General features: G+C 45.0%; 1 protein-coding gene across 1 annotated transcript in view; it reads left to right on the top strand.

The window, feature by feature from the left end:
- Positions 1–26,155, top strand: part of CSMD2 (CUB and Sushi multiple domains 2) — a 354,334-nt gene extending 328,179 nt beyond the window's left edge. The window contains exons 56-69 of the mRNA XM_088671318.1: positions 3,767–3,943; positions 5,673–5,852; positions 7,119–7,292; positions 8,447–8,620; positions 9,568–9,641; positions 11,094–11,205; positions 13,371–13,550; positions 14,734–14,799; positions 15,833–15,994; positions 17,303–17,415; positions 19,020–19,107; positions 19,548–19,680; positions 20,139–20,317; positions 21,150–26,155. Of these exons, the coding sequence (XP_088527444.1) occupies positions 3,767–3,943; positions 5,673–5,852; positions 7,119–7,292; positions 8,447–8,620; positions 9,568–9,641; positions 11,094–11,205; positions 13,371–13,550; positions 14,734–14,799; positions 15,833–15,994; positions 17,303–17,415; positions 19,020–19,107; positions 19,548–19,680; positions 20,139–20,298 (1,793 nt within the window). The 3' untranslated portion in view covers positions 20,299–20,317; positions 21,150–26,155. The remainder of the gene's footprint in view (positions 1–3,766; positions 3,944–5,672; positions 5,853–7,118; positions 7,293–8,446; positions 8,621–9,567; positions 9,642–11,093; positions 11,206–13,370; positions 13,551–14,733; positions 14,800–15,832; positions 15,995–17,302; positions 17,416–19,019; positions 19,108–19,547; positions 19,681–20,138; positions 20,318–21,149) is intronic.
- Positions 26,156–26,369: the final 214 nt, after the last annotated feature.

Genomic DNA, 26,369 nt, shown 5'->3' with positions numbered 1-26,369 from the left:
GGAATTCTTTCCTTGGTTTGGGCAGGCAGGAGGAAATTCAGTCAAAAGAAGACTTTTGTAGTTCCCCACTGCCATCTCAGACCAATTTACATTAAATGTCCTATTACAAGCCTCCTAAACATTTATATGCAGATTCTTTTTAAAAAAATAAAAAAATCATTTTGTGTCGACTTTTGTTACATGTAGAAAAGAAGAAGTAAAATCAGGTAATCCGGTGTGATAAACCTCAGGCAACCTTTCCAGACAGATGCTGCTATAGAAATACTTAAAAATCAATCAGCAGAAGCCACAAAAGCCGGAGAGAGGCAGGGAAACGGTAGGCAAGAAGACCCAAGCAAGCTCATGCGTCTCCCTGGCTGATCAGAAAGCTGAGCACTTTGCAAATGAGTTTGAAATTTATTCTGAATTGATGTAGCCAATGACGCTGTGTCCCATTAATTAATATACTGGGGTCTGAAGGGTTTGATTCCTCCCCATGCTATCAAAAATGTTCTTTTTTAAAAAAATTGCTTGAGCTAGGGAGGAGTTATGTACATTAATCCCAGGATAAATAACTTGTCAAGTTCAAAAGCAAGCAGGAATACAGATCCCAGGCAAGACTTTTTAATCACAGCTTTATGAATAATAGGAATATTATGCCCCTAATGCGGATCCTTTAATGTTAGGCGCTTACCGATCAGGGGACAGAAAGTAATTCATAGTGATATGTAGTTCACGGGCTCTTCTGATTTGTATTCAGGACAAAGAGAGCGGAAGGAGAAGGTATTTGAAGGGCTGACGTCCAAACATGAATCACAGAAGGATGCTGTTAGCAGGGAACCCCAAAGAAAACCTCCTAGACCAGCTCTCCACTTCTACTTTCCTGGGCCTGACCTGCTTTAAGCAACTCAGAGCTCCACAGTGGGTGTGACCTCCCTCTCTTCAGCTCCTCTTTCTTTATGGGCTAGAAATGGGGATGGAGAAAAGGGAGAGAAGGCAGGGAGGTTGGCACGGTACAAATGCACTGGCAGGAGTGGCAGATGGGCTCCCCCTGGTTCTTCCGCCCCATTACCAACCTCCCCAATGTTCACTCTTCCCTCTCTTCCTCCCAGTAATCCACAGTGGCTCACCTGCCAGGAAGCTAGTTTCTGCATCAAGTACCAACTGCCCTCAGGTCCAGTGGAGGGCAATGCTCTGTCCGCAGCATTGAAGTCAGATTCAACTGTTAGTAAGAAAATAAGAGACCCAGCATTTTAGCATGAATTACATGCTATCCTCGTTTTGTGTGGGCGTTACATTCGAGAGCCACGTGCACATTGGCAGAGCACACCTAAGCCTGCTCCGCCCCGTTCCGCCCCCACCCTGTTCCGCCCCCTTTTTTCATGACATCTTTATGACATTTGGGGGCTACTTCTGGGTTCAGTGCTGTGTGTGTGATCACACATCATTCGGACACGCCTAAATTGCCCGTTGCCTGTACTCCTAACTCACACAGTTTTGTATGCTATTCAGCCTAATATACACATTTTGGCAAACTAATTTTGTGTAACAAAATACATTAGTGTATGTTATTTTCATTAATACAGTGCATTTCAGTGCACGTTTTACCCTATTTATCAACAGTTATATACACATTACCTGGCTTGGGAACAGCATTGCAAAATTCAGAGTAGTGTGAATTTTGAAGAATGGTTGTGATTTGGTTTGCGTTGTGCTTCACGGAACTCAGGCTAGGTAGGTTTGCAGACCAAACTGGGTTTCTCATCCATCCCTTCTGCATAGACATGGTTAGGATTCCATTGTAAACCCCCAGGCTTGTGGCAGTTTGACTTCAACCCCTATGACCTTTAAAGACTGGAACAGCCTCGGCCAAGTATACCTGAAGGAGCAGGCATCCCCAAACTTTGGCCCTCCAGATGTTTTGGACTACAATTCCCATCTTCTCCGACCACTGGTCCTGTTAGCTAGGGATCATGGGAGTTGTAGTCCCAAAACATCTGGAGGGCCGCAGTTTGGAGATGCCTTCTGTAGAGCAACTGCCAGACTTGGTAGACCACACTGAGCAAGATGCACCAATAGCCTGACTCAACATAAGGCAGCTTCCTACGTAGGAATAGGCTTCCTCCTGGTCTAGTTCATATGCAGTTAAAGGAACAGCACTAACTCTTTTGTGGGATTATTAATTTGAAGTCTTTTTTCTATAATTATTAAAATAGGGGGGAGGATTTTTTTAAGGGGGGGATCCCAATCAGTATTTCAAAGGCCACAAATGGTTTGAAATGAAGCGAGTTAATTAATCGCTCTGCGTTAGAAGTCTGCTGTATTATCTTCTCTGCTTTATGCGACAGAGGCTGCCTTGTATCCCAGACCCATTTTCCATACGCAAGTGTCAGGCTTCATTTAACTTTAATTTCCAGCAATTTTTAAACATGGAAATAGACATTTTTCTTTTTAAAAATGAAACGAGTCAGCCATCCAAAGCTGTCCCCCGTCCTTCTCCCAGTTTTTTTCATCTGAGCATGGGACCAACTGGGCTAGTGGTATGGGCACAAATGGACATCACGGGATCTCACAAAAATAGTTTTCAATCGATGCTGCTGCTGTTTTCATCGTTGATTTGCACATTCATACCCCCGACTGGATTTCCAAAGCAGACTTTTGTTCAAAATCAAGCCCCTTGAATGCCACAAAAGGCTGAACACATTTTGAAATCAATGCCGCTGTGTTCTCTTTCAATTGGCAAATGTCCTCCTGCTACGTATTCTGATATGACCGTCAAAGGTACATTTACATTGCCCGAGTGTGTTGCTGTTGTTGTCGCCATCCCTCTCCCCCATGCCGGCACGTCTTGCTTTTGCATTTCAAGCAAAATGTAAGTTACTGTTTAATTTAAAAAGTGTGTGAAATACCCAGCTCCAAGCAAGGACTTTAAAGGACGCTGGAGGCTTTCAACAGCATTTTGTTCCAAAGCAGGCTTTCGGCAAATGCATTGTAGTGTCTTGTTAGGGAGCAATTGCTGTTTCAGCAGCAAGGAAAACATAAAGGGGAATGTGTGGGATCAGAAATCCTGACTAAGGATCAGGTAGAAGGCCAGATCTCATGTTCCTGAGCCTTCTAGATTGATAGCCTTTAGTACATATGTTTAATTCAGGAGATGAAGGTCAGATTTTCCACAACTCCTGTGTAGAAGCTCATATTCTTTAAAAGTCTCCTGATCTGGAGGAAGTAGCATTTGGAACCTTCAACAGGAGTTCTAAAGCCAAACTTCTCGGTACCGAAATGTGGCTGCACTGGCTATGTCACCTTCTTGCTCTATTGAAAAGGATGTTGGCATGTTGAGGAAACTTAACTGGACAGTTACTGTATATAAAGGAGAGGGGGAAAGTGATTCCTTTGGTAAACAAAGGAGACTCTCTCTTATTGTACACAGCTGTTCATTTATTTGTGTTTCCCTATACCTTTTTACAGCTGTTTGGTCCTACACATCTTGTGAGCAGATGCAGGACTCATCCAGACTTCATTTTGCACCATGCTTTCCAGGCATGCTTTCCAAGTGGTTTCTTTTCCTGTTTTTGGACTGCAACTCCCATCATCAATAGCTAGCAGGACCAGTGGTTAGGGATGAAGGGATTGTGGGAATTGTAATGCAAAAACAACTGGAGACCCAAGTTTGGGGAACCTTGTCCTAAGTCAACTACATACATATGCCAATCCAATTGCTTCTGGAATGTAGCTTTCATAAGTAACCTTTGACACTTCTTGTTTGACCTTTATTTACTCATTGCAGTTATATCTTGTGGAAACCCTGGGACTCCCAGCAATGCAATAGTGACATTTAATGATGGCCTGGTGTTTTCAAGCTCCATCATTTACAAGTGTCGGGATGGCTATTACTCCACGGGGGTGCTCAGCAGGCATTGTACAGTCAATGGGACCTGGACTGGAAGTACCCCAGAGTGTACAGGTGAGTAGCTCAAGAGCAGCTGGGAGCAATCCAGTAAGGCATTATCTATACTGTCAGGGTGTGTTGTGACTACTCTTGAGTAACGACCTTCCACATGCTTGTCTTTCAGACGTTTTTATTGGTGCACATTATTTACAGTGTAACGGATTGCTCATTTCATGTCTACCCGCTCGAGTCAGATTCCTGCACTACCCCCTCCGTGTTCGGGACCAGCATAAAAGCCTCGGGACTGGGAAGCGCCTCCCTTTCCTCCTCCTCCGCAATTCCGGCGTCGGGGGGGGGGAAGGGTCTTCTGTCTGACCTATTCCTGTCCACTCTTTCCGCCTCCCTCTCTTCCTGCCTATGGAGTAGGGGCTCTTTCATGTTGCCAGAGCCCTGGCACTCCTTCTCCGTTTCCTGACTCACCCCTTCAGATCCCTCGCTCTCATGACTGCTGGGAGACGGGCTGCTTCTGATGAGGGGGGAGGGTTCTCTATAATCCCTCCCCCTTACATATACACTGACCAAAATTTCATCCACCTTGTTTAGTCCTCCCTCTTTTTCAACTCCAGTTAGCCAGTTGCCATTGGAAGAGTCCAGACCAGGCCCTTAATATTAACGATGAACAATTTAACAGCTGTTCTGCAGTTTATTTGCATCCATTTTGTCCCTTCTTTTTCTATATCAGCCCTCTCCAACCTAGTGCCTTTCAGATGCTTTGGATAACCATCAGCCCCAGGTGGCATGTACTCAAATGGGGGGATGGGGTGGAGTTTGAATCATAAGGAGGTGAAACTCTCCCCCCCTCTTGCTTTTTTCTGGGAGGGGGTGGTGGTCACTGCAACTCCTTTGAAGATCTAGTTAGCCGGTGGCTGCAACTTTCACACATACAGAGATACAAAGTGCCCCCATTTTAAAGGACTTTTGGGGTAAAGTAAAGGTAAAGGGACCCCTGAGCATTAGGTCCAGTCATGACTGACTCTGGGGTTGCGGCACTCATCTTGCGTTTTTGGCCAAGGGAGCCAGTGTTCAGCTTCCAGATCATGTGGCCAGCATGACAAAGCCGCTTCTGGCAAACCAGAGCAGCACATGGAAACGCCGTTTACCTTCCCACTGTACCTTACCTATTTATCAACTTGCAGTTTGATGTGCTTTCGAACTGCTAGGTTGGCAGGAGCTGTGACCAAGCAACGGGAGCTCACCCCATCGTGGGGATTTGAACCGCCAACCTTCTGATCAGCAAGCCCTAGGCTCTGTGGTTTAACCCACAGCGCCACCCATGTAGCTATCACTAAAATATGGCCACTTTTTCCTGGCAACCACAATTTCCTCCTAGAATACTCCCTGCAATTAGACTTTTTTTTGGGGGGGGGGGAGATGGCAGACACAAGCTAATTAGAACCATGAGAGAGTTTCAGCGATTTTCATGTGCTAAAAATCACACAGGCACCCCAAAACCAGTGAAATGCTTCCTCTCATTTTTGCAGTCTGTGAGTAGGACCACAAAGTATTTAGGGGTGAGTGGCGTTTTAGCTTAGGCTTACCCAGCACATCATTTAGGAATTAGGCAAATGACCATTCTCTGCTTTCACCCACCCAATTCTGCAATCTAGAGAAAATACAGGTTTATATTTAATACTGAAATGAAGATTTGCTCATTATCTCTCATTATTCAGAGGCCAGCTTTGCAACTTTACTTTGGAGACATTCTGAGAATGTAACCACTTTATGTGTTTTTCTTCCCTCCCAGTTATTAATTGTGGGGATCCTGGAGTACCAGCCAATGGCATTCGGTTGGGCAATGACTTCGCCTACAATAAGACTGTCACGTTTCTGTGCATGCCCGGCTACATGATGGAGACAGACAGAGCCTCTGCTTTGACCTGCACCAAGGACCGCACGTGGAATGGAACAAAACCTGTCTGCAAAGGTAAGGCCTATTTGTTCAGCATCTTCAGGATTAGGTTTTTTTTTATAAAAAAAAATGCATTGTATGCCTAGGAATATAATCTGAGATTTTCCAAAGAAATTTGGATTGCAGTGCTTGATACAGAGAACCATTTGCCAAGGTTGCAATTGCAGTCATACCTCGGTTTAAGTACGCTTCGGTTTGAGTACTTTCAGTTTAAGTACTCCGCGGACCCGTCTGGAACGGATGAATCCACTTTCCATTACTTTCAATGGGAAAGTTCGCTTCAGGTTAAGTACGCTTCAGGTTAAGTATAGACTTCCGGAACCATTTGTGTACTTAAACCGAGGTACTACTGTATCATGGTTGCGCACACAGTAAATAGGACAAGGAGAATATTGCTATTCCTTCCATGGGTTTCTGACTGGGTGTGCATGTGTGTTGAAGTCCACTTTACCATACAACAGGTGATCCAGATGGCCAGCTTACTGTACTGTATGGCTGGTTGCATTTTGCCCCCTTGTTAATGAGGGCCATCTGTATCCATACAGTGTTTGGCTATCCCCCTTCCCAAGTGGAAAGGGCAGGCTGGCATTTGTGAAGTCAATTTCCTTTGGAAGAGAGAGACCTGGTGGGTTTTTGCTCTTGTCTTTTAAACCAATGAATGCCTACCTGTGAGGGCAGCCATATGAAGCAACACTGGTTTTGATGGTTAAAGCTCCAAAAAGTTTGGGGCCATGTTATCTGAAAGATCACCTCCACTAGTATGATCCTGCCCCAGGCACTAAGTTCAACCTCATTGGGCCTGCTTGCCTCCTTTGCTTTTTTTTTCCTCGTGGACAAATTTCTGGGGACTGTGTGCCAATGAAAAACTGAGCAGTGAATGTGATTGTTGTACAATAGACTGCATCCCATCATGCAAAACTCTGAGGTTTCAATGCATGGACACCCCTTTAGTTTCTTGCTTAGGCAAGCAAGAAACATTACTGCAGCACTTCCAGCCAACCAAAAGTATTTAGAGAAGGCATGGAGCAGGAACAGTGAAGGATGTTGCCTAGGCGGGGGGGGGAGCCATGGTTTGGGGAGAGAGTCCCAAGGGCCTGACAGAAGCCTGGATGTGACCCCTAGTGTACTTTCCCACCCGTGGCATTATTCATTCTGGATGCTGAGATCTAATCTGGATCCATTCCATTGTCTGCCAAAACGTTGGGGAGTTGAACCACTGGATTCTGCTCATCCCTGATTGTTACTTGGGATTGAATGTGCCCTTTTGTTCTCTCTGCCCAGCTATCATCTGCAAACCTCCTCAGGTTGTCCCCAATGGAAAAGTTGTGGGGTCAGATTTCAGCTGGGGATCAAGTGTGAGCTACAGCTGCCTGGAAGGATATCAGCTATCGCTGCCCGCAATTCTGACCTGCGAAGGGAACGGATCATGGAGCGGAGAACTCCCACAGTGTTTTCGTAAGCATGCAATCTCAACAGTGCTGTAGGGGGAAATTGGAAGTGGAATGGCCGGGACATATTTCACTCCAGACATTACCTGCTTTGGGCTAAAGCCAGGACCCAGAGGCCTGTGGAAGGACCACTGAAGTAACTCGAGCCCATCACCAAATGAGACTTCATGCCATTTCCCAAATGTCTCTGTCTATCACATGCAAAGGGGTAAGATTACTTGCTTTCCCAAAAGGGAATCAAGGCAGGAGAGAAATGGCAGGGTGCAGGCACTAGCAGTGGAGTGGGGGGACATGTAAGCACTCCCTTGGTAAAAGTGGCCCAGCCTCAGCCCAGCCCACTCTACTTGTGAGTCCTACTTGACACACAAACTGCTGATCCAAAGGTGTCATCAAATCCATAATCTACAACCCATCCTCTTCGTTCTTGCACCAGATGGAAATGCTGTGTGGCATTTGCTGACCCCTTTTCAAACCTGCCTTTCATTTAGACAGAAAACAAGAAGCTAAGCTCTGTTTGCAGGCTTGGTCCTTGATGTTGAGGAAGTGTTTGAAGGCTTGCTAGATGCTAAATCCTTCTCCAAGCGCAAACTGTGTGTGATTGAACAAGCTTTGATTGTTTCTGTGCAGAGAGAGTTTCAACAGCCCACACCACCACTGCATTTGGTTCTCTTAAAATAACTTGCCACGGTAAAGCTTGGCATTAAGTTGCCTTCTCCCCCCCCCCTCCCCGGACAATGACCATCAAAAGATTGAGGGTGGGGGGAGGTCATGTTCTGCACACCTCCCCTCACCTGTTGTAGAACAAAACAAGATTTCTTGTTAAATGCGGTGCCACATGGCGACTTTCCAGTGTACAGTTGAAGATACATTTTAAATGTAAACCAAAGCAGGGGTGAAAAATGGAAGTTTAACTTTCATTCTCCCTCAACCCTTCTGCTAGGAGATGGTGGGTAGAAGGAAATTAATTAAGCCATAATTGGTGACAAGGCAGAAGGTTGCTGAATGCTGCTCGCCTACCCCTCATGCCAGAAGCTGATTTTTCTGTAAAATTGCAGCTCTACGTGGGATGTGTCTATAATCGGAGGATTCATTTGAGTTGGGAAGCGTTTACCTTACTGAACTGGTGGCCATTGTTAAGGTAGCCTGACTGCTCTTTTACAGCGGTTTTCTGTGGAGACCCGGGAATCCCAGCTGAAGGGAGGCGAGAAGAACGGGGCTTCACGTATCGCTCCTCTGTCTCATATTCCTGTTTGCCTCCACTGGTGCTGGTGGGATCAGCAAGGAGGTTCTGTCAATCTGATGGATCATGGAGCGGAACACAGCCAAGCTGCATAGGTAAGAGGGCATTTTGGTGGGGCATTTCACCAATGAAAGCTATGAGCCAGTGAGTGCTGAAAGTCTATTGTAGACAACAAAATGTCTGGAAGGCGTGTGTGTGTGTGTGTGTGTGTGTGTGTGTGTGTGTGTGTGTGTGTAGATAGAGAGAAGGGGAGGAAGAGTGATTGGTGTGGTTGCTAGACCAGGGTATGAGACGCTTGGCTCCTTGTGTGCCTCCCCAACTGCAGTTTTGTACTACAAGGCCCCATGAACCCTCCCCCAATCTTGTGTGTCTGGATATTTAAAGTAGTAGCCTGAGACAAAGATCTTATCTCAGGTGTGGGCTGGGAAAGGGAGAGGACTGAAGATCCCATCAACTGCAGCCCAGAGGTTCCCAGTGCAACATTCATCAGAACCACAGGGAAGGATGGCAAACCAAATTCAGATTGGTTTGGATTTAATGGGAATCTACCTATTTTGCCCTTCCCATAACCATCATTGAACGAAATCATAGCTATCCTTCATGACTCATACTTCTATGAATTTAATGATCCAGCTATCTAAATAAACATTGTGTGCAAAATTGTGTGTATTAGGGGGAAATGTGCATTAAAGTACATATATTAGTGAAAATAGCATAAAATTGCATTCTTTTAGGGGAAATTGCTTGCAAAAATGCATACATTAGGCCATATTGTGTATAGTAGGAGAAAGACGCACCAAAATGCTGGTGGGTTTTCATGAGGGCTTCTTTAAATAAATCACAAACTGGAGAGCCGAACTTGCAACTAGAAGGGTGAGAAGCTGAAAGAAACTGAAATTGACAGATTCAGCCATCCCTTTGCCACAGCTTACTTGTTGGAATTAAGCAAGATAAATGGAGATAAATAATGCTAAATTAATAGTGCCATTAACTCTTCCTTGCTCTTCAATCTTTTGCCACATTTCTGTCTGCTTCTAATCAGACTCAACACACACAACATGTATAGATCCTGGTGTGCCCCTTTATGGAACGCAAAACAACTCCCAAGGTTATCAGGTAATTATTATTGCCTCTTTATTGATCTAATTTTATTCTCTCCTCTCTCTAAATGAACTCCTTTATCTGCATGATGCATAGTATCTTTCAATCCTTCCACCCATCTAATCTAGTCTCCCTTCTTCCCTCCCTTCCCCCCCTTCCACGTAATGTTTCCCAGACACAGAATGATTCCTTTGATTGAACTGAAGTGCAAATGTGTTGCATAAGAAGACCCTGCTGAATCCAAACGAAAGACCTACTTCATGCAGCATCCTGCTTTTCTCAGTGGTCAACCAAATGTCTCTGAGAAGCACACGAGGAGCAATAATTGTTCCCAGCAACTGGTGATTCACAGAGATGTTGACCCTTCATGACTAGTGGCTGTCACTACCTTTATCTTTCAGGGATTTGTCTCATCCTTCTTTTGAAACTGTTAGCTGTCAGTATATCCTCTGGCAGCAGATTCCATAGCTTAGCCAGGTACTGTGTGCAGAAGTACTCCCTACTGGTCATGGTGGTCACCTGCGATCTCCAGAATCAGAGGCAGCATACCAGTTGCTGAGGCAGGGCAATTGTGGTCCTGTTCTGCTTTGTGGATTTTCCAGAGGCAGCTGGTTGTCCATTGTGGGAAAACGGGATGCTGTGTACTAGATAGGCCTTTAGTCTGATGCTGTGGGGCTCCTCGGGTCACCTGAACTGAGGTAGGGGCTAAACCAACCCCTGCATCTAATGACTCCTAGTTGCTCAGAATCCAATCCCCTCCTCTCCTCCTCCCTTGACAGTTGGATGCAGGCGCTGGTTCTCACAACTTCCTATTTCTGTTGCCCTTCCTTTCATCTGCAGTGCACCATCCTGGTGTATATACCTGTTTATTGATTATTACATCTTTATCCAAGAAACTTAGAGCAGCATGCATTAGACACACAATCCAAGGCTGAGATAGAATGACTGGCTCAAGGTCACCCAGTGAACGTCCCATCTGACTGTGGGTTTGAATCCACATCTCTGCAGTCCAACATTCTGGCTAGTGCTATGCATGGCCTTTCATAAACTGGGCTGGCACAAGATATTGTGCTGCTGCCACTGCCCCCCCACTCCTCCTCTTCATTTTAGCCCACTTTCCCCCTGCTTAGGTTATTTCTTTCACCCCAGGTTTAACAGTAGAGTCCCTGTTGCACTCTAAAAAGCACCAATTATTATTATTATTATTATTATTATTATTATTATTATTATTATTATTACTATTACTATGGAATACAGTGCATATACCTTCTCAATAGCCCAGAGAAGCTCTCAAAGCATCATTCTGGGAAGGGTGGCTGTGAGAGTGCCTGAGCCGCCTAAAGGTGTCGCCTGAAGTTTATTTGGCCACATCTCACAGCTTGGAATTGCAGGCAGGTTCCAAGGCTGTAAAGGCTGTAAACCCCTTTTTCTTTCCACCGCTCAGTCTCTGTTTCTCCATCCCAACAGATCGGGAGCATCGTCTATTTCAAGTGCCACAAAGGATACTTGTTGCAGGGCTCCACCACGCGGGCTTGTCTCCCCAACCTGACATGGAGTGGAATGCAGCCTGATTGCATCCGTGAGTCTTGCAGCCTGATGTGAAGCAGAATGTCTTGGCCGGCTTTTGGGGTCCAACCTGCACTAAAATCCTGGGGATTGGGGTGTGCAGTGAAGCAAGTCTCCTAGACTGCATTCAGATTTTATAATGCCCCCATGGAAAGTGTACTGGTTGGTGGTCTGGAAGCCAGTGGCTTCCATTCAGGCAGGGAGTCCAGCTGGGAAGCAGGTGGGCCAGAAAATGGTTAAGCAGGGATTGGCATTCTGAAAGCCGTTCATAGAAAACTGCCTTGCTTAGATTCAAGTATACACTGTCTACACTGGGTGGCAACTGCTCTCCATAAACCCAGGCAGATGTCTTTCACAGCCCTACTGCTGGAGAAGCTGGGGGTCAAACTTTGGAGCCTTTATATGCAAAGCATGTGCTGTGCCACCGAGTTCTGCAGCCCTTCTCCTTATCTTCCTCTCGTGGTTAGTGAGCCTAGTGCTCAGAGTAGCAGCACAATAGCAAGGGGAGCTTAAGGCACTTTTGCCTTTGTGACATCTTCCACTTCCACTCTGGCAAGCAGCTAAGCTTTGATACAGCAATAAGGTCTGGGGATAAACAAACTTCACACTTGCCATTCTTAGTTTAAGTGCTCATCCACAATTACCTCTTGCCCAAACTTTCTAGGGACATGTCCATAGCTGCCAAGTTTTCCTTTTTCTCGCGAGGAAGCCTATTCAGCATAAGGGAATTTCCCTTAAAAAAAAGGGAGAACTTGGCAGCTATGGACATGTCCATGTGTTCCATGTCCAAGCACCTACCTTTCTTTCTTTCTTTCTTTCTTTCTTTCTTTCTTTCTTTCTTTCTTTCTTTCTTTCTGCCTGGTGCTATCCCTGTGAAAACTCGCTCTTTAATGCTGAATCAGAACAAGCAGCAATTTGGGCTTTCAGTGGAATAGTTTTCAGAGATAAAGTGTGGGTTTTCATGTGGAAAGCACTGGGGCAAAAAAAGAAAAAGGAAAAGTGCTCAAACACAGAGCTTTGAAGCACAATCTGTGTCTAGAAACATGGCACAAAAGGAAGTAGGGATGAGCTCTTAAGAGGTTGCATTTATCAGAGGGTGTGCTTTAAGCCAAAGTCTTTTCCCTGTGCTATTCACTTTGTGGCTGAGCAACATGTTGCTCTGGCTCAGGCAGTGGGCCAGAGTCAGCAGCTTTAACCCCAGAGCTCAGAGATTTTTGGTGCAACACCACTCTCTGGCCATCCACACTGGGGGCGCTGAAGTGCAGCTGCCCCCTCACCTGCTAAGCTGCCATGGTGGATCAAAGAGTAAAGCTATTGTACCCTGTTCGGAAATGACATCATTAAGTGGTATATAAATAAGTAAAATAAACAAATAAGTTTCTGAATCCCACTACCAGAGACCCCTGGCATCTTACAATGAGCACCTCTTCTTGACTGATCGCAATAGGACTGGCTTGAGCAGCTAAATCATTTTTTGGCAAAGGGGGGGAGCACTTACCAGTGGGTCATTTGCAGCTCTCAGGACCTCCCCACCCATCCCAGCAGCCTCTCCTACTGGGCCCGCCTGCTCCTTAGAAATAATGCCCATCTCCATAACTGTGTAGAGTTTAAGGCAGGCATCCCCAAACTGCGGCCCTCCAGATGTTGTGGCCTTCAACTCCCATGATCCCTAGCTAACAGGACCAGTGGTCAGGGATGATGGGAATTGTAGTCCAAAACATCTGGAGGGCCAAAGTTTGGGGATGACTGGTTTAAAGTAAAGGTACCCCTGACCTTAAGGTCCAGTTGCGGATGACTCAGGGGTCGCACACTCATCTTGCTCTATAGGCCGAGGTAGCCGGCGTTTGTCCGCAGACAGCTTCTGGGTCATGTGGCCAGCATGACTAAACCACTTCTGGTGAACCAGGGCAGCGCACGGAAATGCCGTTTACCTTCCCGCTGGAGCGGTACTTATTTATCTACTTGCACTTTGACGTGCTTTCGAACTGCTAGGTGGGCAGGAGATGGGACCAAGCAATGAGCTCACCCTGTGGTGGGGATTCGAACCGCCGAACTTCTGATCGGCAAGCCCTAGGCTCAGTGGTTTAGACCACAGCGCCACCTGCATCCCATTGTGTAGAGTTTATATAGGTGTAAATTGTGTTGAGGTTTCAGGGTAGTCTCTTTGTATAATTCTAGCTCACACTTGCAAGGAGCCAGAAACCCCATCCCATGCCAACGTGGGTGCTCTGGACCTGCCTTCCCTTGGATACACCCTGATCTACTCTTGCCAGAGTGGCTTTTACCTCACCAGAGGATCAGAACACAGGACCTGTAAAGCAGATGGCAGTTGGACAGGGAAGCCCCCTATTTGCCTTGGTAAGCATTCTGTGATGAGGCTGAAATTTGTCCTTTCCCTGCAGACAGAGAGAGAGAGAGAGAGAGAGAGAGAGAGAGAGAGAGAGAGAGAGAGAGAGAGAGAGAGAGAGAGATTGCAAGATTGCATTTACATCCTGCACTATCCTGGCCATTCATTCATTCATTCACTCTTCCCCCCCCCACACACACACACACTCATTACACCACCCGTTATTGCCTCTGGCTCCACCCAATGCTGGGCCATGCATCCCCTGACCTGCAGGTTCCTCAAAAGATATGGGCATCCATGTTCCAAAAAAGCTTCCTTACTCCTCACCTCTGTGGATTTGGCTAGTCCTTTTAAAAAAAAGGCCACGTCTTCTGACATAATTGAATTATGCACTGCAGAAAGAGTTACTTCCTATTGCCTGTCATACACATATCACCAAAGGGAAAGAAACCCCTCCGTCTTGTCTCTCCCCGTTCAGTGTTGCTTGCGTCCCAATCACCAGGAGGTGAGAGACTCTCGGTGTTCCACCACTTTCCCAGGGTTCAATTTTCTTGGAATGACGGTCAGTGAAGACTGTGGTGTCTGTAGGATATATGCTTTCATATACACATAAATATAACTTGAGCATAAGATAGAAGGGCTCACAACATTAATGCCATTAGATTTCAAGGGAAGCTCCATGTCACAGCTTTGGGTCCAGAACAGAGTAGATAGGCCTCTGTGTATCCAGCTTCCAGCACCAGCCAAAACTTAACAAACCAAAAACTAACTCCTAGGATGACTTGATCTCCTGGAAGCATATTCAGTTGTCACTATGGCAACATCTCTTCTTAGCTAACTTAGCTGATGAGGCCGGTCAAGACCACCTTAAGAAAGGAACTACTTTGACAGATTCAGGAAGCTCCCTCTTATAGCTTCTAGACCTCACTGGATCACAGAATCACAGGCCTGGAAGGGACCCAGAGGTATCATCCAGACTGACCCCCCCGAAACCTATAACAACAGTTTTATAGACCTCTACCAAGAAAGCCCCTGTAGTCTTTCCCCTAACCCTAAACCACTGGGATGTTTCCTTCCCACCCCAACAATGTTCCCCTTTATTCAGAAAGGTCCTCTTCTATCCTCACATGTTATGGCAGACCTGTGCATTGCCCTGCTAAGAGAACTGACCTTTGTTTATCTCTTTTTTTATAGCGGACGTCCGTCCCAGTGGGAGACCAGTGGGCACTGCGAGGGACCTGCCTCTTCCCAAGGTGTCAGGTACTGCTTTCCTTTATTAAAACCTTAGTACCAAATTTAGAAAATCGGCTCAAACAAGAAACTGCACAGAGACCCTTCAACTCACCCCCCCACCCCCCCAACAGAATCAGTGCTTGCAAATTTATGCAAGTGGAATCAAATAATTAACTGATTAATAGATCAAAACTCATTCCATTAATCAACTAAAATACTTTAAATGAGTGCTCTTAATTGAAAGTAAATGAAGATAAATTCACAGATAAATGAAGCTTTTTTTGCCCCATATGCGCATAAAAGTTGTAAGCACCAGTATAAAGTCTGTGTGCTCAGTGTACTGTATGATCTCAATGTAAGAGGACCAGGTAGCTTTAGTGAGCAATGCAGAATTAAAGGGTAACCCATCCCTTCTGCTATCCTGAACCATATCCTAAGACTTGAGTCCTATTTGCCCCACATCAGTATGCCTTATAATAATTCCTCTAAGTTATATCTCTGCAGATTTCCTAGCAATCTTGAACCCAAGTGGTGAGCAAAACCCTTTGTTTGTGCTCATAGATATAGCTCTGAAGGGATGTGTGATCTACACCCTTTGCTAGGCTGCCAACATTTTAGAAAGTCCTGCTTGCCTATCCTTGTGATCCCACTTCACTTAGTTCACTTCACTGGGAAGGGCTGGCCTAGGGGTGCTAACCAAATTCTCCTTAAGAACATAGGAGGCTGCATTTGTCAGACGTCATTAGTCCACCTAGCTCAATATTTTCCTCACTGAGCAGCAGAGACTCTTGAGGATTTGAGACAGGGGTATGCCCTAGCCTTACCTGGAGTTGTCAAAGATCGACCTTGGAACCTTCTGCATGCAAAGCAGGTGCTCTACCACTGAGTGGTGCCTCTTGCCCTAGTTGCAATGTGCTCTGCATTCGCACACCAAACCACAGTTCCATGGAAACTCCAAAGGCCACCATGACAGCTTCAATGAGTACGAAACTGAATCCCAGGCAATTTTGGCTAACCGTTGACATCTTGTTGCAAATGTTCTGCCTTGCATTGTTCCTAGTTCCCGCTGACGTCTTTGCAAAGAACTCCTTTTGGAAAGGCTCTTACGAGTACATGGGCAAGAAGCAGCTGACTATGCTCTCTGTCACGAGTTTTGACCCAGTCACCAGTAAAGTCAATGCCACCCTGAAAGACCACAGTGGTGTGGAGCTACAACTGTCTGGTAAGTCAGCTTCTGTATATCCTCATTTGCCACAGATGGTGCAGTCAGTTGCCCATCCGTGTTGGGTAATAAAGAAGTGGAGAAATTCCATACTTCACTTACTGTAATTAGCACAATATGCAGTGGCCTACAGATTTGGTTGTAGTACAACTCACATCATCCCTGACCATTGGCCATCTGGCTCTGGATGATGGGAGCTGCAGTCTAATAAAACATGGAGAGCACCACATTGGCTACCCTGCAGTATACAGTGCAGCGAATTAATAGTGTATTAACAGTGCCAGGTTATGGCTAAAAGTGTAGGTAGCTATCTCCCTGCTGAAATAGGGGCAGCATTTGGCCAAGGCTAGGTAACCTGCAGTCTTCCAGATGTTGCTAGACTCAACTCCCATCATCCATTGGCCATGTTGGCTGTGGCTGATGGGAGTTGCATTCCAGTTGGAGGGCCCACCGGTTTCTCATTCCTGCATCAGACCAATGAGGACCCAGAAACTGCATTCACTGGGTCCCTTGCAATAAGGTGTGTAGAGTCATGATCTGCAGTGATCCTTAGTCCTCCCTACTCAGGCATCTAACCAAAAGTCAAGGCAAAACAAGTGATCAAAAAGGGAAGCTGAGGTCAGCTTCCAGATAATCAACTGGAACTGTATTCATGGTTAGGATTTTTTTTTTGCCTCCAATATGCATCGCTGTGCACTTACTTGCACTTACCTTTGTCTGATGTTTCATCACCCATCCACCTTGTTTGGAGTGAGCTTTTTGGAGCTCTTAAGAATTTTGCCATCCTGAATAATTCAGTGCTGCCTGAAGACAGGAGCATCTGAAATAAAATGTATCTTAACTCTAGCATGGTGCAACTGGAGAGTGCAAGTCCAGTGTGTGAAAGAGCTTGCAAGTCTTCTTATCCAAAATCACTGGGATATTACCCACCACTGTCATTCTCATTCTCTCTCTCTCTCTCTCTCTCTCTCTCTCTCTCTCTCTCTCTCTCTCTCTCTCTCTCAGGGCTTGTCCACATTTTGGTTCATCCTCTTCCCAGAAAGCATAAACCCAAACAGTTTTCCCCTTGCCCCACTCCTCCAGGGAAAACCCACTCCTTAGTGTTAAATCAAAGGAAACGGAAATCTGGAGGAAGCCTAAATTGTTGTTTGTTCCAAATGAGCACTAAAGGGTGGTTTTCCCTAGGGAAAAGCAGTGAGACAAGAGGAAGTGTGAATAAGTCTCCCACTCTCACACACACTTTTCTTTTTGCTAAGAGAAGCCACAAGCTCTTGAAGGACCAACCTTCTCATTGTATTCTCTTTACAGGTATTTACAAAAGAGAAGATGTCCACCTACTCCTCCAGGTATACCAGATTACAGGGCCGGTGGAGATCTTCATGAACAAATTCAAGAATGAAAAGTGGGCTTTAGATGGTCATGTATGTATTAACACAGCCCAGTATTGTCTTGTTCATTTGGCCCATCCACACATTACGCTTTCAGAATTTGTCTGATGTGTTCCAATGGCAGACGTATAGAGCCATGGAGGGCGGGGGGGGGGGAGAGAGAGAGTAGGGATGGGAACAAGAAACAACAGGAGCTATTGCACTGGGAGTCTGAAGAAGCAAAAGTCAACATAAGATTACTAATTGGAGTAGTGACCTCTCCCTGGTTACTATAGTTATGGAATATCCTCTCCAACACGACTCGCTGGATTCTATTCCACTTCACCAGATCTCTAGCTCCTAATCTAGTATAATCACCAATGGTTTCCCATCATCTTGGGAAAAAAGCGACAAGTGGGATGCTGCAGGGTTCTGTCCTGGGCCCATTGTTGTTCAGCATCTTTATAAATGACTTGGATGAAGTCATTTATAAAGATTTTCAGATTACACCAAACTGGAAGGGTCAGCTGATACCTCAAAAGATAGAATCAGGATTCAATTTGACCTTAGCAGATTGGAGAATGGGACTTAGCAGATTGGAGAATGGGGGACATCTGGGTTGACAGAAGAAGAAGAAGAAGAAGAAGAAGAAGAAGAAGAAGAAGAAGAAGAAGAAGAAGAAGAAGAAGAAGAAGAAGAAGAAGAAGAAGAAGAAGATCATCTAGGGATCTTAGTAGACTACAAGCTTCAGATGAGTCAACAGTGTGATGCAGCAGCAAAAAATAATGAATGCAGTTCTAGACTGCATCAACAGAAGTGCCCAGATCAAGGCAAATAATAGCTCTGTTCTATTCTGCCTCAGTCAGACCACACCTAGAATACTATGCCCAGTTCTGGGCACCACAGTGGAAGCCAGGCCTTATGAGGAACGGTGGAGGGAGCTGGATGTGTTTAACCTGGAGAAGAGGAGGCTGAGTAGTGATATGATACCGGTAGCAGTCTTCAAATATCTGAAGGGCTGTCACATGGAAGGTGGAGCAAGCTTGTTTTCTGCTGTCCCAGAGGGCAGGACCCAAACCAATGAGTTCAAATTACAAGAAAGGAGATTCCAACAAAACATTAGGAAGAATAGTCTGATGGTTAGAGCTGTTCAACAGTGGCGATCTGCAGGGACTCTTTAGCTCTGGTTCCTACATTTGTCTCTCTGACCAGCATAAGCCTGAAGCACATTGACAGAGGAGAATCATTCACACTCAGTTTCTGTGCTGGTCAGACAGTAGGAGAAGTACCCACCTATCCAACCAGCATGAGCTGAATCAGTGCCCTTTGGGTGGTTGATTGAGCACCCAGACCCAACACTACACTTGAGCAGTTTCAACATTTGAAGAGACTGCTCAGGGGGGGCTGGATCTGCTTTCGGGATGAGCAACCTGCTGTGTGTGATCAGTTCTCTTTGCTGTGGGCTCCATATCTTTGCTGTCAAAATGTGTACTTTCATCATTTTTGTACTGTTACGTTGTTTTGTTGAATAATTATTTGGGGGCTTTTGGAGAAAAAGTCTAGCAATCTAAGCTAAACCACCCTGCTGCCAAAGCCAAAAATCTTTATGCAATCAGAAACATGGGATTCCTCAGTTTGTTCCTCCTTCCCATACACAGGTCACTCCAGAATCATCAAGTGGGACGTTTGTCTACCAGGGGTTTGTGCATGGCAAAGGTTTTGGGCAGTTCGGCCTGCAGAGGCTAGGTAAGTTATCCTGCCTTCGTGCAAAAATCCTATTCTTTAAATTTTTTACTTGTACATTATTTTAATACCAGTATAACTATTATTTCTGTAATTTTTATATAGCAATGCAATGGGGAAATTTTCAATTCAAGCTGTAATGTATAAAAGGTTTGATTCTGATTGGCTAATAGAGGGAGTCTAGGCTGAGACAAACCTGAGTGCTTTCTGCTTGCCATAGTCTTTACCTAATTGGTTAGTTTTGGCATTTATTCCCCTTTCTCTTACATATAAGAGTTTCCAGTTTTCTGACAATATTTTCTGCATAAACTATGTGAATTGAGCAAATATCTTGTGCAGTAGTGGGCACATGGCGAGGGATGGGCCATCCAGACTCAGAACCCCCAGCCTCTGTCTCCCAACAAAGCTTGGCGTGCAATTTAATGGCACATCTTCCTTTTCAGACATCATTGAACGAGATGCCGAGTCTATAGGACATCCATTTGCATCCAACAGCAGTTCAGTGGCAGCTGCTATCCTTGTGCCTTTCATTGCCCTGATTATTGCAGGGTTTGTGCTCTATCTCTACAAACACAGGTGAGCAAACCTGGGAGCAAACGGAGGGAGGCATGAAAGCAAAATACAAATTTTGTATTGCTTTCCTATCTGTCTGTCAGTCTGTGTGGAGGGGAGAAAAGCAGAGAGAGACTGCATAACCTTTCCTGTTTATTGTTATTCATTACTTGCTTAAATGGGCCTCAAAATCGCTTCCCACCAAACTCTGTCCCTTCCTGCTGAGGAAAAGATATGGGCACCTTCCTGCTGGGGAAAAGATATGGGAAAAGATATATTTACTCTGATCAGGGGCGGGAGGGATGCCAAGCAAAATAGCATGCTTAACCTTGTAGGGAGGAGAGTGGCTCTGCTTGCCTAAAGGAACCCCCCATGAAGAACAACCAATGTCTGATCAACCATGCTCAGTCAAAGTAGCCTCTCTGCTGGCATGCCCTGCAAGGCCATCTCTGACTCCTTTTTTTTGGTCCTGTCTGGTACAGAAGGAGACCGAAGGTGCCATTCAATGGTTACGCTGGGCATGAAAACACCAATGTCCGTGGAACGTTTGAAAACCCTATGTATGACCGCAACTTGCAGCCGACGGATATCATGGCCAATGAGGCAGAGTTTACAGTCAGCACTGTGTGCACTGCGGTATAGCACTTAACAAACCTGCGCAGTAAGTGCCGTGTTGTTCAGCTGTTCCCAGTTCATAAGTGATCTAGCGTTTTTAATTTGCAAGGTCTTTGCTGGAGCTTCCCACCCTTGTTATGGGTGACTCAACACAGGCCAAAGGCTTCCCAGATCTCGGCCTGTTCATTAAGACATGAATTTCAAATAAATAGGGATGGGATGCCCAGTGGATTGCTGCATTGCCGACCTGCTTTCCTAACATCGTGCATTGTTGCTGCTTATCCAGAGGGAGAGGGAGAGGGGCAAGGCAGCAGGAGCTCAGCATGGTGTGCAATACAATGCTCCTGCCCACATGTGCCAAGACGGAATGATGCAGGGTGTTGGGAAAGCAAAGCAGCAATGCAGCAACATGGCCACACACAAATCCCACCAACTACTACTGGCCATACCATAAATCACTCTACTTCTTAAGCTTCTTCACAATCCCCATTTCGTTTTTGTGTGTGTCTCCAAATGACTATGCTCTGTGCTTGATGGAGTCCACGTTTGGTGTTACTTTTATGATGGTTTGTAGACACCTCAAGGTCTCCTTTCTATGGTAATATAGATGCAATGTAAATATTTTCATAAATAAACAGTTGTTTTGGGTAAAAAATACTTGGTTTATTTAGGTTCCACAAGGAAAAAAATGGTAATCAGATTTGAACATGACTGGACATAATTCACACCACTTTGGAATAATAAGCAGGCAAGGATTAGTTATAACCCTTTCTCAATGTTAGAAACATAGTGGGAATTAGCAGCCAGCCCATTGACAGCAAGCTAACTCTTTTGTGCTGTGGATCCATCCTTGCTTCTTGTTTTCTCTTCCTCTGCAGCATTCTCCAGGGACGGGAGTCTCACCAGTGCCCGATGTTCCTCCTGGTTCATCTTTGCCCATGATCATCCCTCCCAGAAATGTTGGGGCTGTGGAGTTGATATGGTGCCTTTGAGTTGACCCAGAGAAAGAGAGTGACTGCCTTGCTGTTCATCACCGCTCCACATCCTCATTGCCGTTCCGTCCTGCCCTGCAGCCGATAGTCAAATCAACCAAAGCACCCACTCCAGCCCTCGTGTTACGACCACCTGGGAGCAGATCCACCAACATGTCCCCCACCTCTGAGCCTTTTTCTAGCTGATTCTGGCCAATTCCAGAACCCAGAGACCAGAGGTTGTCCAGCTGCTTGTTTTTGGTTGATTATCGCCTTCTGGGGAGTACATCGTGACCTGGTAGGGAAATCTAACAGTGTTAAAGACATGCAAGATGAAGTGGCTGCATTGGAGCTGAGGAGACTTCCTGGATGCAGAGAGTATGAGGCACAAAAGCACCCATCACATTGAACTAAAGCAGCAGGTTTAGCAAATGGAGAAATGGTTGCTTCATATGTGTTCATTCTCTTCTTCCTCCCCCATCTCATGTAGGTACTTCATGCTAATAGCCTGCTTCAAGGATTGGAGGTTTCTGCAAAACCTGACACTCCTCAAACCCACCTCATTCTGTAATTTAAAATAACCTCTGCTTTATTCTGTCAAGGTCAGCTGCTTGTCTTTGTTCCAGGTATAAGGCCAATTTGAACCCTGCCTTTTAAACCACAGCTGCCATTGTTGCTTTGTTCTTGCTAGTGTTGACAGGATTGTTCGAGAGTAGGGACCATGCCATGGACCTTTCTTAGCATAGGGGGTGGGCAGCCTTATTTGCACAGTTGTCAAAGTTGAAATCAAAGCATCTTTCCCTAGCTAGCACATTCATTGCAGGTCGGTCGCATTTTGCCAGCCCTTGAACTACAGTATTTTGTCACTGGGGAACAATTTCTCACAAATGCACTTCCCTTGCCTTTTCGAATAATGCCCTGTGGAATATGGCAGCATGAGTCATGAAGTCCTTTTGGTTACTGTATGTGGCATCACCAGTGTCCAATGAGACTAATTCATTTTGTTCTGACCTCCTCCCTCCTCATTTAGATTCCTTTTGGTAAAAAAAGAGGCTGAGCACACACACCCCAATCTATACCACCATAGTAGGATTGCTCGCATTTCTTTTACATTTATTTCAACAACAAAAATATGGCAAATACGTTTTCCTGCAGTATTGTGAAACTGCTCTCTTCTCCATTTTATTATGTTCTGTGCTTCCTGCTGGAGTACACAACTGCTCTACTGAAGGGAGAAACTGAATGAACCCACTCAGCCCCCATCTCTTGCTACAAGGTCAGAATCTTACACTACTAGTCTAGATTAGTCTATTGCCAAGAGTAAAAATCCAGAGACTTTGCATTGTCTAGAGCAGCCCATTTGTCACATGCAGTCAGATTCATCTAGCACAGTGTTGGTTACAGTAGTAGTCTGCCAGGGAGAGAGCTGGTTGAAAATATTCTCTTTGACATCTATTCACCTCACCTGCAGGAATTTTTAGAGAGTAGAGGGATAAGTATAAATACAGCCCTGCAATGCCCAACCTGCAGTCTGAAGTGGTACAATCAAGAACATATGTTTGATGTGCCCCATCTCTTGAGCATCCATCATCAAGCGATCAAAGGTATATTACAGTTGACTGAACATTAAAGCCTCATCTACCATTTGTGTAAACTAGGGTAGATGGGTCCCATATTTTCCCAGGCAAAACAAAAATTGGGATTTGTGTAGGCATTTGGGGCATGGTTTAAAGCTGGAATTTACTCTGGCTGCTTAACAAACTTGAGGCAAAATCTGATTAAACTGGAGCATGCTTAAGTCATGTCCAGAAGATCCTAGATGTAACCCTGGATCCTCCTGAGAGCATAGAACCATAAAATTGTAGCATTGGAAGGGACCCTGGGGGTCATCCATTCCAACCCCCTGCAATGCAGGAATACCAGCTAAGCAAAGCTCCGCTAAGCATCTATGACAGGTGGTCATTCAACCTCCAAGGAAGGAGACTCCACCACCTTCCAAGGGAGTCCGTTCCGCTGTCAAGCAGATCTCACCATCAGGAAATTCTTCCTGATGTTTAGTGGGAATCGCCTTTTTACCAGCCTTTCAGGAGATTTTACAGCAAGAACTTTTGAACAGCAACCCCATGCTAAGAACTCTTTGACCTTTCCCCCAAATAACGTCTTGTGCAATTTCCACGCCAAACGGCTTTAGAATCCCAGAGGAAATTCAAGGTATGAGATTCTTTTACTGTGTGCAAATACTATTACATTTTTAATCCCTATAAAGGAGCACAGGTGTTTGCATTCTTTGCCATCTTCCCCAATAAAAGGGAGAAACCGGCAGTGTTGACTTTCACCAGTATTGTTGGATTTGGTTCATGCTTTCAACCTGGAAAGCATGCTTTTGTTGGAAGATGCCATTTGGTGATAGTTGAGGTTTTTTAGCTGAGACTCACAGCAAGGGAGAAGACATACTGGTGCCTTAACACACACAACCAGGTTTGGGCAGAACCAGGGATGGTAAAATCACAATCATGCCTTATCCCTTTTTTATTTTTGCAGGGAACAAATAGATTCTAACTAAATTTTCAGACAGCTAGTGTTGAGGACTCCGAATTACTTTTCACCCTTTTCAAGTCAACAGAAAATATATGCTTTGAGCAGGAATGTAGCCTAATCAGGGTGAATGTGCATCTTCGACCCTTGTGTACAGTGGTACCTCGGGTTACGAACACGATCCATTCCGGGATGCAGTTCGTAACCTGAAATGGTTGTAACCCAAAGCGCCATTTTCTCGCTTCTGCGCATGCACAGAAAATACTTCCGGGTTTGCGGAGTTCGTAACCCGAGGTGTTCGTAACCTGAGGTACGACTCTATGATTTGGTGATATATTTTTGTAGTAGTGCTGATTTCTCTGGGCTGTTTGGAACAGAGAGTATGGGCAGTTCAGGAGTAGTAGAGTCAATGCAACTACTTTGGGCATTCTGTGTAGAAGCTACCATGCTCCCATCAGCTGGTGACAGAGCAGAAAGGAGCAGCTTTCATCAAAATTTGCACATAGAAAAGTAGTGTGTCAAGATAGCCAGGCTAGGGATCTTTCCCCTAATGCATCGGTTTCTACATGCAGGGCAGTTTGTTAGGTTTTAAACTTCAGTAGTAGTGAAATATTTTCATAACCATGGGAGGTAACACAGTACAGCTTGTTTAAAAGGGCAAGTTTGGACACTCATGCTGCCATATTGAGCTACAACAAACCAACGTTCACTAACTTTTCATGCTAGAACCCAAAGTCCCCCTGCTTCCCCAACTGAAGCCCTAAACTAATGGTGATTCATAGAACAGAATCATAGGGTTGGAAGGGGCCTTGTAGATCGCCTAGTCCAAATCTCCTGATCTGCAAGGCAGGCTATAGATACAGCATTGTTGACAGATGGCTGTCCATTCTCCTTAAATTCCTCCAGTGAAAGGAGACCCCCAACACCTCCTGAAGCAGCCTGTTCCACTCTGGCTTGTTACCATTTTTCTCCAGAGGACAATGAGTTAAAACTTCAGGGAACCTGGCTAAACTTTTGACATGGGTAACAGAGGGCTAATAATTGCATATGGCAGTGTGAATGCTTCCAAACCATCCAGCACCATGCAGCAATACCCCAGAAGTAGCATGTTAAATTATTGTCTTGAAGAAACTTTGTTCCACTCGCCACTGTTGCCATCGGGGGGTTTGCTTCAGAACTTGCCTGCCCTCTCCCTGGCTTTTGGGTCACTCGGGATCCACTTGGCCAAAAGCTGTCTTCTCTTTTACAAATTCACCTGCTCGCTGAACGATTGGCTGCCCCAGCCAGCATGGCCTGGGATCAGAGAGGATGGAAGCTGTTGTCCAACAACATCTGGAGAGCACCAGCTCCCCCTGCGACACCACATCTTGCATTCTCATAGGGATTAAAACCAGAGGACCTTCTAACCTAGCCTAGAGTATTTCATTCTGAAAACTTGCTGAGATAATGCAATAGAACATGGTTTCCAAACCGTTCTTCAGGACTTCTCCAAAGTTCCTCAGGAAGATCAGCAATGGTGAGCAGCATGCCTACAATTACTGATCTCTGGTGTGTACTAAGACATAGTCTCAGTTTAAGTGGTCAACAGGCCCTTGTAGACTGAGCTTAGGCCCCAGAACCCATTGCCACATGCAGTTGAGTGGAACGTAACAGAGCAGCCACTGTGGAAAGTTTCCTTAAGGTACAAAACTATGAAAACCACTGCCCTGGGAGGCTGGCTAGTATAAAGTTGCAATGTCAATGTTACTTCTTCAAACCCTAGGGCAGCCTTCACTAGCCTGGTGCCCTATGGATGTTTCGGACTAAAACTCCCAACTGATGGAAGTTGCAGCCAAAAACATATTGCAGGCACCACATTGGTGAAGGCTGACCCAGAGCAAGGGGGCCCCTGCTGCTGAGTATTCTCCCACTGAATGCTTGATTCTTTTTTTATGAATTCTTTTTCTCTTATCAACATGGGGGGGGCAGAGAGAGACACTTTTATGTCCCTGTTGCTTTTTTGAAAGCTAGACAAAAGATCTTTTCATTTTCAGTGCCCATTGGACTTGCATCACAGTTTAACAGAAAAAAAAATGAAGAAAAAAAGAAAAAAACTTTTTTGTACAGAGATATATTTTTATGAAATAAAGGTTTGTACAGTGGAGAAAAAGACACAATGTAAATTTTCTTTTTTCATTATTGTAGTAAAAAGTAGTGGAAGATTCAGCTTTTTTTGTAAATGTAATAAAATGTATAAATATGGTTTCCATTTAAAAAAAAGAAAAAGAAGGAAAAAAAGAAAACCAATTGTAAATATGTATTCTACATAAAGCTGGCTTGTCTGCAGTATATAACATTTTAAGTTATCCCGTCTCTGTATATGAGGCTTATCCTTTGTGTCTCAGCGTACTTTACTGAATTTGAGAGCTATTTTAAATTTTTGAATTAAAATAAAATATAAATTTTTGCATTGCTTTTCTTACATGGTGTTTTTTTTCTCATTATTTGATCCTTTTGCAGGGAAATTGTGGCAAATATTCAGACCTAGCCACAGTCTGCAGGTTGACCACCTGATGCTTGTGGGCTGTTGGAATTCTTCCTAAGATTGCTGAA

Source organism: Zootoca vivipara, chromosome 6, assembly GCF_965207765.1.
Source record: "Zootoca vivipara chromosome 6, rZooViv2.hap1.1, whole genome shotgun sequence".
In the NCBI taxonomy this organism is placed as follows: Eukaryota; Metazoa; Chordata; class Lepidosauria; order Squamata; family Lacertidae; genus Zootoca; species Zootoca vivipara.
Note: the sequence above shows the minus strand (reverse complement) of the source record. Positions and strands in the feature narration are given on the sequence as shown.